This window comes from Zingiber officinale, chromosome 6A (genome assembly GCF_018446385.1).
Source record: "Zingiber officinale cultivar Zhangliang chromosome 6A, Zo_v1.1, whole genome shotgun sequence".
In the NCBI taxonomy this organism is placed as follows: Eukaryota; Viridiplantae; Streptophyta; class Magnoliopsida; order Zingiberales; family Zingiberaceae; genus Zingiber; species Zingiber officinale.
Genome location: NC_055997.1, coordinates 9,391,280 through 9,407,699, shown reverse-complemented (window position 1 = coordinate 9,407,699; position 16,420 = coordinate 9,391,280). Strand labels below are relative to the sequence as shown.

Below are 16,420 nucleotides of genomic sequence, written 5' to 3'. Positions count from 1 at the left end.
TGCATGATAGAAAAGAATATGCAGAAAGGGTTTGCAGTTATTGTTGGCCGGGCGGTTGGTTCTCTACTTCTCTTCCCTAAACCACAAGGCGGCGCAGTTAAATTAACTGTTCGTCACTGTTTTTTCACCTAATCCTTAAAACAAGTAAGCGAGAATAATCTACTTGTTTTTTAATACATTTTTGTTGGTCGGTTGTTGGATCAGATCACCTCCCATTCCTCTCGTGTATGACCTCGCAGATGATTGATTCCGTGGACGAAGCAACAAGCTCCATGGAAGAAGGAGCCGCTCGAGCGGAGAGCAACGCCGAAGAACAGCGTGAAACTCCTTCGAGTTCTTCGGACAAAGATCGCTCCTGCTCTGTTCTTTTCTACCAAAAGGTGCAAATCTTTGGCATTTTTGGAAATCGTTCCTGACTTCCTTCCCATTTTTGGAGAAAAAAGTGTGGAGTATTCCTTCTAATTTAGGTCCTCGCCGAGATCTTTGGCACCTACTTCTTAATCTTCGCCGGCTGCGCCTCCGTTGTCGTGAACCTGACCACCAAAGGCGTCGTCACCTTCCCGGGCATCTGCGTCGTTTGGGGCCTCGCCGTCACCGCCTTGGTCTACTCCCTCGGCCACGTATCCGGCGCCCACTTCAACCCCGCCGTCACCGTCGCCTTCGCCGCCTCCGGCCGCTTCCCCTGGAAACATGTCTGCCGGCGTCCTACTCTGCTATAAGTATCCATCCACGGAAAAATTGGAAGATTTTACTGACGCATCCGAATCTCGATCGTAGGTGCCTGCTTACCTCTCGGCTCAGGTGTTGGCGTCGACTTTGGCGAGCGGCACGCTGAAGCTCCTGTTCGGCGGGAACAAGCGCGAGCTCTTCTACGGCACCGTCCCGGCCGGCTCCGACCTGCAGTCTCTGGTTCTCGAGTTCATCATCTCATTCGCCCTCATGTTCGTCATCTCCGGCGTCGCCACGGATCACAGAGCAGTGAGCGCACGTCGCCACCACTTCCGCCGCAGAATTAATGTCTAGTTCTCAAAATTGATCTTTGCTCTGCAGATCGGAGGCTTTTCCGGGATCGTGGTCGGAGCAACCGTCTTGTTGAACGTGCTCATCGCAGGGTGAGTATAATCCGATCTCTAACCATCATAAATTCAAAATCAAAGAGAGTTCTTGAATGAAATGGTGTACATCGATCGCAGGCCGACGTCGGGGGCGTCGATGAATCCGGCGAGGACCCTCGGGCCGGCGATCGTGTTGGACCAATGGAGGGGGATTTGGGTGTACATTCTGGGGCCGACCGCCGGCACGGTCGCAGGAGCGGCGGCTTACAATCTCCTTCGCGTCGGCGACAAGCCCGTCCGGGAGATCAACACGTAAAACATATAGACGTCGATTTCCATGATGCAAAGTTCCATGATTTCAACTGTGAAATTATAGATAGAAGGAAAAACTTTTCTTAAACTTTCTCGTTCCTTGAAAGAAAATATTGCAGATTTTACTGATAATAATAAACCTTTCGAATTCACATTTTCATGGTGTTAGGATTTTACTTGATTCTGATGCTAGAGTTTCAGATCTTGCTTAACTTTTTTTTTTTTTTCCCTTTCACTCGACAAAATCAACATTAAATACAATTTTGTATTATCAAAGTTTGGTATTTTTGGAATAAGGGAATACTTTGATTGATGAAAATAGGGTAATGACTCATTGAAGGGGAGGTACATGGGAATGAGTCATTACCCAATTTCAAGGATTCATTCCCTTATTCGTATTCCTATTCCTATAATCCAAACATTAACAATGGGAATCAATGATTCCCATTCCCATTCCCCACTCCTATTACCCTAAACCAAACGCCCCCTTACTATTATTTTTGTTTTTTTAACAAATGAACGTGTAGATCTGAGTATCTTCCATGATAAATATAAAAAAGAACTAAAACATTTCGTGGCTGGCACCTTACAAATTGATTAAATAATCTTTTGATGGCACATTAAAAACTATTTAATTGATTCCTAAAAATCTCGATTGGTAAAATCTTACATATTTACTTTGAAAGGTAGGTGAATATATATATATATATATATATATATATATATATATATATATATATATATATATATATATATAGGGGTGGAATCAGAACAAAAAAAATATATAGGGGTGAAATCAGAAATTTTTTTTTAGGAGACTAAATTGCACAAATATTTTTTTATATGGCTAAATAAATATATTTAACAATTAAAGTTTTACAACGGTAAAATAATAAAAATACATGAAAAGTAAAAATTGAAGTCTTTTTACTCTGCTGATAGTAAGTTTTATGTGTGTGTGATTGAAATGATATTGTTAGAATTTATCAAGAGACTAATAAGAACTTGAGAGTCTTTTCCTTATCTCACTTAATATTGAGAACATTTAATCAAACTTGATGAACTTCAGTTCGGGGTAGTCCATGATCACTAATTTCACTAAGTCAACAAGTAAACTCCATTTCGGCTAGTAAGAAAAGCGAGCAAATTTATAATTTCGGCAAGGAACAGAACTCCACAAATTCTGGTAGAATACAAGGTGAATTGATATCTCGAGGAGGGGGAGGAGGTCACCTCATCTATCATGGGAAGAAAGTAGAAACACCTTGACTGATTGGAACAGAAGTCTGCGACGATAGATGAGTCGGTACAAGAGGAGACAATTGAATTCTACGAGACTGCATTTGATGAAAATATTGTAATATTTCCTCATTTTTAATTTAGAAAAAATATCCTTCTCAATGTATACAACTAGATTGTCATCCATCCATTCCCTATTCTATTACGTAAATCAGTATTCACAGTTTTCATTACAGAAAAACTCATTCAACGGAAGCAGTTGTAAACTGGTAAAACTAATGCCAACTCTACCATACCATACGATAAACCAATGGGAAAACCAAATATTTTTCAATTTCAACCAATTTCTAAGCAAGAATTCCCAAGTCATCAATTGAAAAAAATTGAGGATCATCTTGCAAATTATAAAAGTAACTCATAAGTTGTTGTTTCAAAAATAAATAATCAGTACCAAAGAAGTCCTCAGGATAAAAATCAGCAAGATGGATGAGTTTGTGAACATCAAATTGAGAGAGAATTTCTTAGATGAAGACATGCTATGCAACCAAGTAATTCCGTACTAACTTCTAAACAATGATTATTCATTTCTTGTATAATTAAATCAACAACTTAGCATTCAAATTTGTAACCATGATAACATTAATAATCAATGAAATCACTTTAACAAAAAAATAGATTTTTAGAAATAATACTTGAAAAAAAATCTCTATATGATAATGATGAAAATTGGTGATGAGTTGCCCTCTATGCCTGCCATAACTACGAGTTAGCATATTGTCCTCCACATCAAGTATTGGGATCATATTCAATTAACAAAATGTGTTAACTTGTTCCAAAATTATTTGCCATCCATCTCCCTTGAAGTCTTGTAGTCGGCATTTACACTTCTAATCAAGGACATGACTTGAACAATATTTTGATCCCCTTGTTGTAGGGAAAGTGATAACTCATGTATAATCCCCGATATATACTTCATCAAATGCAGCACAAAAATAAATTGATAATTCTCCATCTTCTCAATTAAACCCACGACAACACCTTTATTCGCAGAATAAGAGGTGCCATCATGTACATTTCCTAACACTTCTATCACTAAAGACCACATAGAGCATATATGAAATAATGTTAAGTAGTGTGATCCCCAACAAGTATCCCTAACTAGTTTCTTTATTTTTTTTCCTTTTCCACTAGTGCTTTCTCCACTTTCCAATTCAACAATTATCTTATCATGATGAATCTTTCTAAGATGATCTCTCCTCTTACAAGATACTCCAGATATATTCATAATCATGGTGACATTCCTAAAATATTTACTCACAGTAAAATTATCATGGGCAAAAGCAACAAGAACTAATTGGAGTTGGTGAGAGAAATAATGAATATACATTGCAATAGATGTTCTTGTGGTATCAGAGATTTCAACCCATTGACCTCACCATGAATATTTGAAGCCCCATCATATCCTTGGCCTCTCAATCTAGATAATGATAAACCATGTTGCACAAATAAAGCATCAATAGCCCTTTTCAAAGAATAAGAACTAGTGTTAGTCACATGCACAACTACAAGAAATCGTTCAATCACACATTTTTCTTTATTCACATACATCAAAACAACTCCCATGTGCTCCTTCACTGAACTGTCTTGAGCCTCATCAACCATCAAAGAAAATAATTTATCTCTAATATCATTGATTATAGCAAGTGTTATCTCTGAGGCACAAGCACGTGTTAAATCTTTTTGAATTTTTGGAGAAGTCAATTGATTGTTTGCAGGAGCATTTTATTTTATAACTTTGGAAACATCTTCATTTCGTTGACTATACCATTCAAGCAACTCAGGAAAATTACCTCTATTTGAAGAACTAGTTGACTCATCGGGTCCTCGAAAAGGCAACCCTTGCTTCAATAGAAAGCGTGTCACATCCAATATTACCGTTAAACGGGTATGACAATCAATTTCTATATCACGACCATGTACTCGTAAAATATTTTCCACACTATGCCTTTGATCTTGAAAAGACTCAAATTGTATTTTAGCTTCATTATGACAACTATTCACAGTCCCCATATGATGATTGAATCTTTCTAATGCCCTTTTTCAATTATTGTATTCATCTTTTATAAAGACATTATCTACATTTTCTTTATTTAGCGGTTTGAAAAGATAATACTAAAAATAAAATACTGCATCTTTTGATATACTATACTCTAGCCATGTATATGTTTTATACCAAGTTTCTTAAAAACTCCTTTCTTGATTACCAAGAGTTGTTTTCAGATACACATGACCATTAGGCTAACAAGACCCTCAGAGCGCATACTCTCTTCAAGCTTGATCTCGAATAGCACTATCAAATTCTTTAATTGATTTTCGTAATCCCGGATCACTAATAATATCATCCAAATTTAATTCTATACGGGATTGATTTCCACTTGTTCAATAACATTAGGCTCATTAGAGGAGCAGGAGCTGGAACTATGAATTAGTTTAAAAAATCTCTTCATATCCTACACAAATAAATAACTAAAAATAAATTCATGTATATTGTGTAATTTAATCACAATTCACAAATCACAATTAACTTTAAATTTTGAACTAAAACTTTAATAAACTACAAATTTAATGGAAAACTAAAACTATAAATGTAATTTTGTAAATTTACAAAAAATTCAAATAATAAAAAAAATTTTAAACACAACAAATCTAACCTTATGGTCCTTATCTAAATGGTGTTGTCGTGTTAGAGAATGGAGACTTTAAACTTGGAGTGCTGTTGTCGCCTGGCTGTTCATCATCGCACACAGTGGCAGATGCATAAGGGAGGCTGTATAGAAGACCTTAGAAGGGAGTTTGAAGTCGTGAGCGAGCCTGCCACGTCAAAGAGAACAAAGGAAGAGGAAAACATCACTAGATAAGCCAGGGAGGGGTCCCCAACACAGTCACTTTGATGCTCAAGTCAAATGGGGAGGCTCCACAATGGTGATATAAGAACAATGATCAAAGACAATGATAAGTGATGGGAGAGCTTACCTGCATAGGAAGAAGGAACCTCAAATATATGAATAATGAGGCATGTTACTAAAATAAGATCAACCATACTGACAGTCTTCCATCTCAACTAAACCAAAGACAAATCATAGAAAGAACTACATAACCAATTCAAACCCAAACTATCATCAAGTCTATTATAATTACAAAACTAACTGACATAAACCCAAAACCAAAACTTAAGAAATCCAGATCAATAATTTAGGGTGAGGCTCCAAACTAGTTGATACATCCAAAATAACCTACTCGGCAGGATAATTAGGATTAGAGTAAAAAGGGACAAAAGTTTAACTTGACCTATGATACTGGTGAAGGTTTAGATAATAGTAGGTTAGGGAAGCTCTATCTATACATGACTAGGAAGATATGACTTTGACCTGGTGCATTTGGCTTAGTGGAACTAACTAAAGCTACCTCTTATGAATCCTAACAGTTAGACTAAGGTTTTGTACTAAGTTCAGTGGATGTGACTATTTGGAAAACCTCGAAGGCATGATTACTCTAATGATGTCCAGGTAACTCATCATATCCCAGAAGTTTATCCACAGAATTCCCGTTTGTTGAACCCAAAGCAAAACCTGAATCTAATACAAGGTTAAACCGAACCCTGAAATTAAACTTAACTCATCTCACAAAATTATAGGATTTCTTGATTAAAAACATAGATCGAGTGAGATGACTAAGAACTTAAAATTAAATTAAATTAAATTAAACTTAAACTTAAAATTAAATTAAACTTAAAGTTAAAAATTAAATTAAACTTAAAATAAAAAATTAAAAACTTAAACTTGAAAACTAAAAACTTAAAGTTAAAAATTTAAAACTTAAAAATTAAATCAAAAACTTAAACTTTAAAAATTAAATTAAACTTAACTTAAACTTAAAAATTAAATTAAAAATTTAAACTTAAAAAATTAAATTAAATTTAACTTAAACTGAAAAATTAAATTTAAAACTTAAACTTAAAAATTAAATTAAAATTAAAATTAAAATTAAAATTAAAATTAAAAAATTAAAAAATTAAATTAAACTTAACTTAAATTTAAAAAATAAATTAAACTCAAACTTAAAAATTAAATTAAACTTAAAATTAAAATTAACTTAAAACTTAAAATTAAATTAAACTTAAAATTTAAAAAATTTGATTAAACTTGAAATTTAAAAAATTAAATTAAACTTAAAATTAAAAATTAAATTAAACTTAAAATTAAAAAAATTAAATTAAACTTAAAATTAAAAAATAAAAATTAAATGTAAAAGTAAAAATAAAATTATACTTAAAATTAAAAATTAAATTAAACTCAAAATAAAAAAATTAAATTAAACTTAACTTAATCTTAAAAATTAAATTAAACTTGAACTTTAACTTAAAAACTAAATTAAACTTAAATTTAAAATTAAATTAAACTTAAAGTTAAAGATTAAATTAAACTTAAAACTTAAAATTAAATTAAACTCAAACTTAACTTAAAATAAACTTAAAATCAACTTAATTAAAAATTAACTTAGCTAAAACTTAATTTAATCTAGAACTTAAATTAAAATTAAATGTTAACTTAACTAAATTAACTTAAAATTCAACTTAAATTAAACTTAAATTAAACTTAACTTAAAATTTAAATTAACTTAAATTGACTTAAATTAACATAAAAATTATAATTAACTTAAATTTAACTTAAAATTAGTTTAAAATTCAAATTATATCAAACCTAAATTAAATTAACCTAAATTGACTGAAACTTAAAATTAACTTAAATTTAAAAATTAAAATTAACTTAAAATAAAACTAATCTTAACTACTACCTATTGTAGTAAATCAAATGGATATTAGATAGTGGTTACTCCAAACACATGACTGGGGATCACACCAAATTCACTCAATTTACCTACAAAAGTTTAGGAACAGTTGCCTTTGAAAACAACGACAAACTCAAGATAATTGGGATAGATAATATTGAACTCAAAACTAATTTCATTGTTAAGAAAGTATTACTTGATGAAAAACTCAAATACAACCTTCTTAGTATAAGTCAATTGTGTGATTCTGGATATAAAGTTAGGTTTCTTTCCTCTGAATGTTTAATTAAGCACTTAGATAACTCTACTATAAGCCTAAAAGGGTTTAGAAAGGACAATATCTATGCAATTAACCTAACCTCTTCCTCACTTAAGTGTTACTTAGCACAAAAAGAAGAAACCTGATTATGGTATAGAAGAATGTCACACATAAATTTTAGAAATCTAAGTAAATTAAATGGATTAGTTAGAGGCCTACCAAAATTATCTAATTTAGACTCAATAATCTGTAATGCTTGTCAACAAGAAAAATAAACAAAATCTACTCACAAATCAATTAATCAACTTCAAACAAATTCAATACTAGAACTATTGCACTTAGACCTATTTGATTCCTATGGGGTCAAATCAATAAATGGAAGCCTATATTGCCTAGTAATAATAGATGACTACTCTAGATTTATCTGGGTAAAATTCTTAAAAAAATAAAGATGAAACATTTGAAATCTTTACTGATTTTTGCAAATAAGTTGAAAATGAAAAAGGCCTAAAAATTAAAAGAATTAGAAGTGACAACGGAGGTGAATTTGAAAATCATAAATTTAACCAATTTTACCTTGAAAACGGTTACTATCATGAATATTTATGTCCTAAAACACCTCAACAAAATGGAATAGTAGAAAGAAAGAACAAAACCCTACTTGAAGCCTCTAGGACAATGCTAAATGAGTGTAACCTACCAAATACTTTCGGGCAGAAGCTGTTAGCACAACCTGCTATGTACAAAATCGAACCACAATAAATAAAACTCATAATAAAACTTTATTTGAAATATACTATAACAAACAACCTAATATTAAATACTTTAAAGTATTTGGATGCAACCTACATATTAAATATAAGAGAACAATTAGGAAAATTTGCATCAAAAATAGAAAATGGCATTATTGTAGGATACTCATTAAATAGTAGAGGTTATAGAATATGTAATAAAATTACACTAAGAATTGAAGAAACCTCAAATGTAAAATTTGAAGAGTCCAACGAAAACTTAGAATAAATCCAGATTCAACCAATTGATTTTGTTTAAAGTAACACTAGTTAAGGGGGAGCCAGTGAAAATCTAAATCAAGAAGAAGAAGATCAACCTCAAATGAATAAACCTACTAGAACCATAAGAGTCAACCCAAATCATCCAATTGACCAAATAATTGGTGACCCAGATCTAAGAGTTCAGACTAGGTCATCCTTTAAAAACTTAAGTCAGATATTCCTAATCTCAAAAATTGAATCCAAAATAATAGCTGAATCTTTACTTGACCCAGACTGGATCATAGCTATACAAGAAGAGTTAGCCCAATTTGAGAGAAACAAAGTCTGGAACTTAGTACCACCACCTAAAAATAAAAAGATAATAGAAATAAAATGGGTATTCAGAAATAAATTAAGTGAAAATGGAGAGATTATTAGAAACAAGGCTAGACTAGTTGCTAAAGGGTTTAGTCAAGTAGAGGGACTTGACTATGATGAAACATATGCCCCAGTAACCAAACTAGAGTCCATTAGAATGCTACTTAGCTATGCAACCCATAAAGGATTTAAACTTTATCAAATGGATATAAAATATGCCTTTTTAAAATAGGCTAATAAAAGAGGAAGTGTATGTAGGTCAGGCACATGAGTTTGAGAGTTTAGATCATCCTGACCATATATTTAAACTTAAGAAAGCCTTATATGGTCTTAAACAAGCACCTAGGGCATGGTATGAAAGGTTAACCTCTTACCTAATTTCTAAAGGGCTCAACCAAGGACAAGTTGACCCAACTCTATTTGTCAAATCAATCAACCAAGATATTTTTATAGCTCAAGTATATATAGATGATATAATCTTTGGATCAACCAATTCAGAATTTTTACAAGAATTTATAACCCTAATGGAACAAGAATTTAAAATGAGCTTAGTAGGTAAACTAACTTACTTTTTAGGGTTACAAATTAAACAAACAAATGAAGTCAATTACATTTATCAAAAAAAATATATTAAGGAATTACTTAAAAAATTTGGAATGGAAAATACTAAAGAAATAAAGACACCTATGACAATTAACACAACCTTAGATGATGACGCAAATGGAAAACCAGTTGACCTAAAATACTATAGGAGTGCCATAGGTAGTCTTCTATACTTAACTGCAAGTCGACCTGATATTTTATTTGTAGTTAGTATGTGTGCTAGATACCAAACTTGTGCTAAAGAATCACATTTGACTAGCATCAAAAGAATTTTTAGATATCTCAAAGGAACATCAAATGTAGGAATCTGGTATCCTAGAACACCTAATTTTGAACTCATAGGCTACTCTGACTCAGACTATGCTGGCTGTAAACTGGACTGTAAAAGTACAAGTGGTGGATGTCAGCTACTTGACCCATCACTTGTTAGTTGGTTTAGTAGGAAGCAACACTGTGTTGCCTTATCTACTACTGAGGCAGAATATATAGCTATAGGAGAATGTGTTGCCTAATTATTATGGATGATGGACACTTTAAAAGACTTCAATTTAATTTTACAAATATAAAAATATTAATTGATATGCCAGTTTAATTAATTTAACCAAAAATCCTGTGCATCATTCAAGAACTAAACATATCGAAATTAGACATCACTTTATCAGGGATCATGTCACTAAAAGTGACATTAAACTCAAATACATTGAGTCCAAGTCAAACCTAGCTGACATATTCACTAAACCCCTCCTCGAAAGTGAATTTACTAACTTGCGTCGATAATTAGCAATGTGCTTAATAGGCTAGGACTCTTAATTTCAAAATTGCTTTAAAAAATTATTCTTTAAGATTCTAGGGTAAAACTCTTTATTTAAAACTTCTCTTATTTTTAGAATTTTCAAAATTACTTTTAGCCTTAGCCTAGATCAAACCCTTAGAAAGCATGCTCCTATAGATCTAGGACTTGAGCATCTCACCAACACATTAGGACTACCTTGTTTATATATTGCTAAACTTAGAAAGGGGTGAGATGCATAAGAAGATTGCATAGACTTAAGATGCTTATATCAGTGCATCAATACAAGTCTGGACATTAAATACCAAACTAACAGTAATCAGGTTAAGTTTTTCAGCTTAGTCAAATGCTAACTAGATAAATTAACTGAACTTGACTAATCAAGTGAAGACTGTTATCTTCTGATAGTCAGTAAGTAACTAATGGTTAGATAGTTAAGGATATTTTTTAGTTGTCTTTTGAAATAATGTCAGGTTCAGGGGGAGGATTAATAACTTAAAAATTTTGAAAACTTCTTCATTTTTTTACTACTAGCATTTTCAAAACTGTAAAGTTTGTAAACACTTCAACTTTATCACCCTTAGTTGTAAATCAGTTTGACCACTATTTAAGTTTTTGAAATATTATTTTAAAGACATTTTTGAAACAAGTTTTTCAAATATTTTCAAAAGTTATCTTAAAAAAATCTAGCTATTTTCAAAATATTTCTTATTTTTATTTTGAAAAATAATTTTGAATTTTCTAACCTTAAAGTTATTTTTTGCAAAAACTTTTATTTTGAAAACCTTATGAAAAATTATTAGATTTTGAAAACAATTTCAAATGTTCTAATCTTTAAAGTTGTTTTTACAAAAACTAAGAATTATCAAATTTTTGTATCTTTTGGAAATCTTATATTTTGAAAACTTTGTAGATTTCGAAAATAATTTCAAAATCACCTTATTTTTAGAAATCCTGACATAAATTTTTTACTTTTGAAAATCACTTAACAAAGATGTCTTTAAAGATTCTCTTCAAGTTAATTAACTTATTTTCTAAGCTGTGTTTAACTCCCCCATGTAATCCTGAAAATTTTCTATTGTCAAAGTTTTTTTTTGGTTACTTTACTTAACAATTTTTTTTTTCCATGTATTGTCTATTCCTATTTTTTGATGAATGTCAAAGGGGGAGGGTTAGGTGGATTAAGTTAGCAAAATACCAAGCAACATCAAAATAAGACTAACTTAAAAACCATGTCATTTATTTTTATATATTATTTTTTCCTAACTTAACCTAGGTTGTCATTACATCAAAAAGGACGAGATTATTGGTGCAGGTTGCACTAACGATTAAACTCAAGTTTTGATGAATGACAAAGTAAGTTAAGTTAGGTTTAATGTGATCTAACGATTTAACTAAGTGTGCAGGAGAAGTCCAGATAGGTCGACGAGCTGATCGGATATCTGGCAAGAAATCTAGCTACGTCGACAGGGCTGACTGGATAGCTGGTACGAAGTCCAGATAGGTCGACAGGCTGGCCGGATATCTGGCACGAAGTCTACCTTGGTCAACGTGCAGACTGAATAGTTGGCATAAAGTTCAGATAGGTCGATAAGCTGATCAAATATCTGGCAAAGTGGTAAGTTAAGGTAAGTCACTGGAGGAGAGTGACTTGGTGAGGACACGTTCCCCGTTTGAGGGAATAGTAGGCATCAATCCAACTTATATCCATTTGAGAAATCTAAGTTGAAATCTTTACTAGATTCTGGTCTCAAGGAGATAGAATCTAATTACTACTCTTGACTATAATTGTGTTAACACTTGTTTTGCAGGGTAATATAAGTTTTATTATCTCGGACTAACTTCATTTTGTAGGAAATAAAGGTTGCTGGAAAAGTTGGTCCAGACGTCCGGAAGGGATCCGGGTGCCCGGAGTGGTCCGGGCGCTTGGAAGTGATACAGGCACATGATGTTGAGTGTTCATATGATTGGTATGTGCTATAGGAGTTTACCATGTTGACTGTTCATTTGCATGTGGTGTGTGCACACATGTTCGTTATCTATTATTAGAGGAATCATGTTGATTGTACCTATGCCATGTGTGCACAAGTGTTTGATGTGTACTATTTGAGGAATCATGTTGATTATGTCGATGTTGGATGAGCACACGTGTCTAGTGTGCACTATTGAAGGAATCATGTCTATTATACCGATGTTGGGTGAGCACACATATCTGGTGTGCACTATTGAAGGAATCATATCGATTATACCGATGTTTGGTAAGCATATGTGTCAAGTGTGTACTATTGGACGTATTATGATGATTATACCTATGTTGTAGGATGTATAAATGTCTGGTTTGCACTATAGGTGTGGCTATTTACTGTATTTATTATTTAGTAGACACCTATTGGATCTATCCATACATATAGATATAGGTGTTTGATAGATCATGTACTGGAGGTACCTATGTCGATTGGGTTGTTGCATTGATGATGACTATATTTGTATCATGATTATTCATATCATGTTCATCATTGCATTGCATGCTGACGACCATTGTCTCCCTTGTGATGTGAGAGAGTTTTCAGTCATTTTATGTTAGCCCCTTGGCCATGCAGGGGTAGTGATAGCTGGAGTTAGGTGCAGCTTGTCTTGTCATTCTCACTTGGTCGCTTGGTTATATACACTGTCTGCCTTGACCACTTGATATTAGTGGTATCTAGAGGGTAATACAGTTGTCAGAGGGCTAGAGTTATGAGCAGTTAGGGACCCCGTTGTGATGTAGTAAGGTAGCTACTTAGCGAACTGTTCGCCTCAACCACTCTATAGTGGTATTTGGAGGGTAAGTAGTATAGTTGTTATTGTCCCGACCTCTCAGCCACATAGGGGTCATGGTGTCTTGAGGGGTGGGTGGGAGTAATCATGTTGCATGCACGTGCATATCTATATGCTACGCAATGCATCTTTTGGAGATATATCTGCATTTGCTTGTGATTATTGTATTTGTTTGAGATATGATTGTTGTATATGGTTTACATGCTTCATACATGTTTATTTATCATACATATATATGCTGTCGGTTATATTGCTTAAGTGTTACGAGAAAATCTGTTGCTGATCCCAAGTGAGTTTACTGGTCACTATACCATATGTGTTAGTTCCAGATTAAGTATGTGTATTCATTATATCAGTTATGATTATGTGCATTTATTGTATCACATATGATCATGTTCTTATTTCCCTACAGAGATTATATACTTTGATCTCCATATTTTATATAAACCATTCACCATATTGTCTATTACCCGTTGAGTCACCCGCACTCACCACCTCATTTGTGTATTGTCTTTTCCTCAGGTAGTAGGTAGATGATTGTAGAGTTGCTTGTAGTATCCTATATGTCGGTCCCACATCATATCAGAGGGTGGTTTTCTTTTGTTATTATGCTTTACTCGCATTACTTGGTTTTCCTTATATTTTTGGTGTTGTAATTATTTTGGCTTGGACTTATATTTAGCCTTGTGACGACTTCTTTTGTTTATGGTGTTTGTCATATTTAAGACGAGCTGGCTCACAGTTTGTTGTTTTGGTTTGGTGACCTACTCGTTTGTCTTCCGTTGTGTTTTTAGTACAGTCGTGTGAGTTATTTATTATACAACTACGTGGTTATGTTATTTTTATTCAAGCCATGTGGGCCGTGTATATAACTACGTGGTTGTGTATGTTTCAGCCGTGTGGGCTGTGTATATATTTACATGGTTGTGTATGTTCAAGCTGTGTGGGCTATAGATATTATTATTGTACAGCCATGTGACTATGCATCCAGATTTCATTTGTCACTGTTACAGGGAAGATGATGTCCGTTTGTTGGGTAAGAACTCCTCTGGGACGTGACAAACAGTCTCCCCTTTTTTGATGTTTGACAATTCCTTAAGTTAGGTTTGGGTCTAAAGGCTTTATACCAAAGTTTGGGAGAATCAAAAAATTTATCGAAAAATTTCAAGATTTGAAATAATATTTCTAACTTAAGGTCACTCTCCCCCTTTAACACACATCAAAAAATTATAAACTTAAAGTCACTCTTTATTACGTTTTGCGGCAACAATAACACATATTAATTTTTGAAAACATTTAGAGTATTTGAGATAAAGTATTATTTTTGAAAATCTTTAAAGTACTTTAAGGATTTAACAAAGATATTGAGTACTTGAGAAAAATTTGCTAAGTATTTTAGAAGAAAAAAAATTTGTTAAGTACATGAAATAGTTTTAATAAAAAAAATTCTAAAATATTTTTTCAAAAGTTTTCAAGGAATTTTCAAAGATTTTTCAAAACATATGTATTTTAGCAATTTTCTACCAACATTTATGAAGGGATTTTGAAAAAAGTATTTCAAAATTTTGGCAAGGTGATTTTTCAAATGTTTTGCAAGATTTTTTAAAGAGTTTTCAAATACAGTTTTAAAGATTTACAAAACTAATTTTAAAAGAATTTTAAAACTTATGTTTAATCTTTCAATCCGGACTCCCCCTCAACTTGACACACCTCAGGAATTCTTGTTAATCACAAGGAAAGGTTCCTATGTATCTTAGGGGTTGGTCCCAATCAAAAGAATACCTAAACTATTTTTCAAAATATTTTAAAATAATTCCAAAAGTTTTTCAAAAGTATTTTTCAAACATTGTTGTTAAAGAATTTTCAAAATATTTGTGTTAAATAATATATGTATTTTGATAGTAATTTTTAAAAATAATTTTTCACAAGGATTTTGAAAAATTATGTTGAAACTATTTCATCAAAAGTTTGAAGATGAATTTTCAGAATATTTTATAGTTTTTATGATTAAATTTATCTTTCAAATAGTCTTCTCCTTAACTTAACACTTTCTTTAGGAAATCCTCATTAACCACAAGGATTACAAACCTATGTGTCTAGAGTTCTAGCAGTTTATGGTTTACCTAAAGGCTCTAGACAATAAGTACGGTCAACGATCATTTTCAAAAGTGTATACTTTTGAAAACTATACAAGTAATTACAGTCATGATTTAATTCTCTTTTTCTAGCATCTCAACTATTCTAGATTTTGAAACATGATAATCTTATGTGTTTAGAGATATGCTTAACATATATTATCTAAGGTAGTCATAATTTTTTTAGTTGAAATTCTAATTTAAATAATCCAAAATTAACCATAAGTTTTTAATTAAGTTTGATACGTATATTGTTTAAATAAACATTAATTAATTATTCCTGAAATTTGAAGTAAAATTTCAAATTAATCTTGAGTTTAGTTTAAGATTATTTTCATATTAATTGATCTAGTTAAATTAATTTTAGATTAAAAGAATTGATTAGTTATTAATGTATTAGGTTAAGATTGAGTTAATTATTGAATTTATAATTAATTTATTAATTAGGATTAACTGTAATTTAATTTAATTTTAATTTGAATCAATTTTAAGTTTAATTGAAAAGTAATTAAACTTTAATTTGTGTTTTAATTAAAGTTTCTAATTTAAGATTTAATTAGAGTTTTAATTAAACTTTCTAATTTAAGATTTAATTAGAGTTTTAATTAAACTTTCTAATTAAAGTTTTGTGTTTTTAAGTAAAGTATTAAGTTCTGATTTAATTAGGGTTTAAACTTAGATTTGAATTAAGTGAATATAATTAAATTTGGATTAATAAGTTACAATTATTTTTGGATTAATACTAAACTTAAATTAATTTTTGGAGTAAAATAATCATTGAATTAAGAATTGAAATTAATTAATTAATATTAACTTTATTCAGTTGATTAATTTACTCTAGTATTGATTTGATTACATAATTATTAATTTCAGAATGATTAAATTCGTATGAGTAAATTAATTAATTAGTTACTAAATTAAATTACAATTTAAGTTAATTGATTTTGAATTATTACTTGAATTGAATTAATTAATTTAATTGGTATCAATTA

General features: G+C 31.5%; 1 protein-coding gene across 1 annotated transcript; it reads left to right on the top strand.

Moving 5' to 3' along the window:
• The first annotated feature begins 196 nt into the window (after nt 1–196).
• Nucleotides 197–1,525, top strand: LOC121993704 (aquaporin NIP1-3-like). The gene is made up of 5 exons (XM_042548050.1): nt 197–380; nt 468–692; nt 778–978; nt 1,051–1,112; nt 1,194–1,525. The coding sequence occupies exons 1-5, from the start codon at nt 228–230 to the stop codon at nt 1,369–1,371; spliced, it is 819 nt and encodes a 272-aa protein (XP_042403984.1). The 5' UTR covers nt 197–227; the 3' UTR covers nt 1,372–1,525.
• Nucleotides 1,526–16,420: the final 14,895 nt, after the last annotated feature.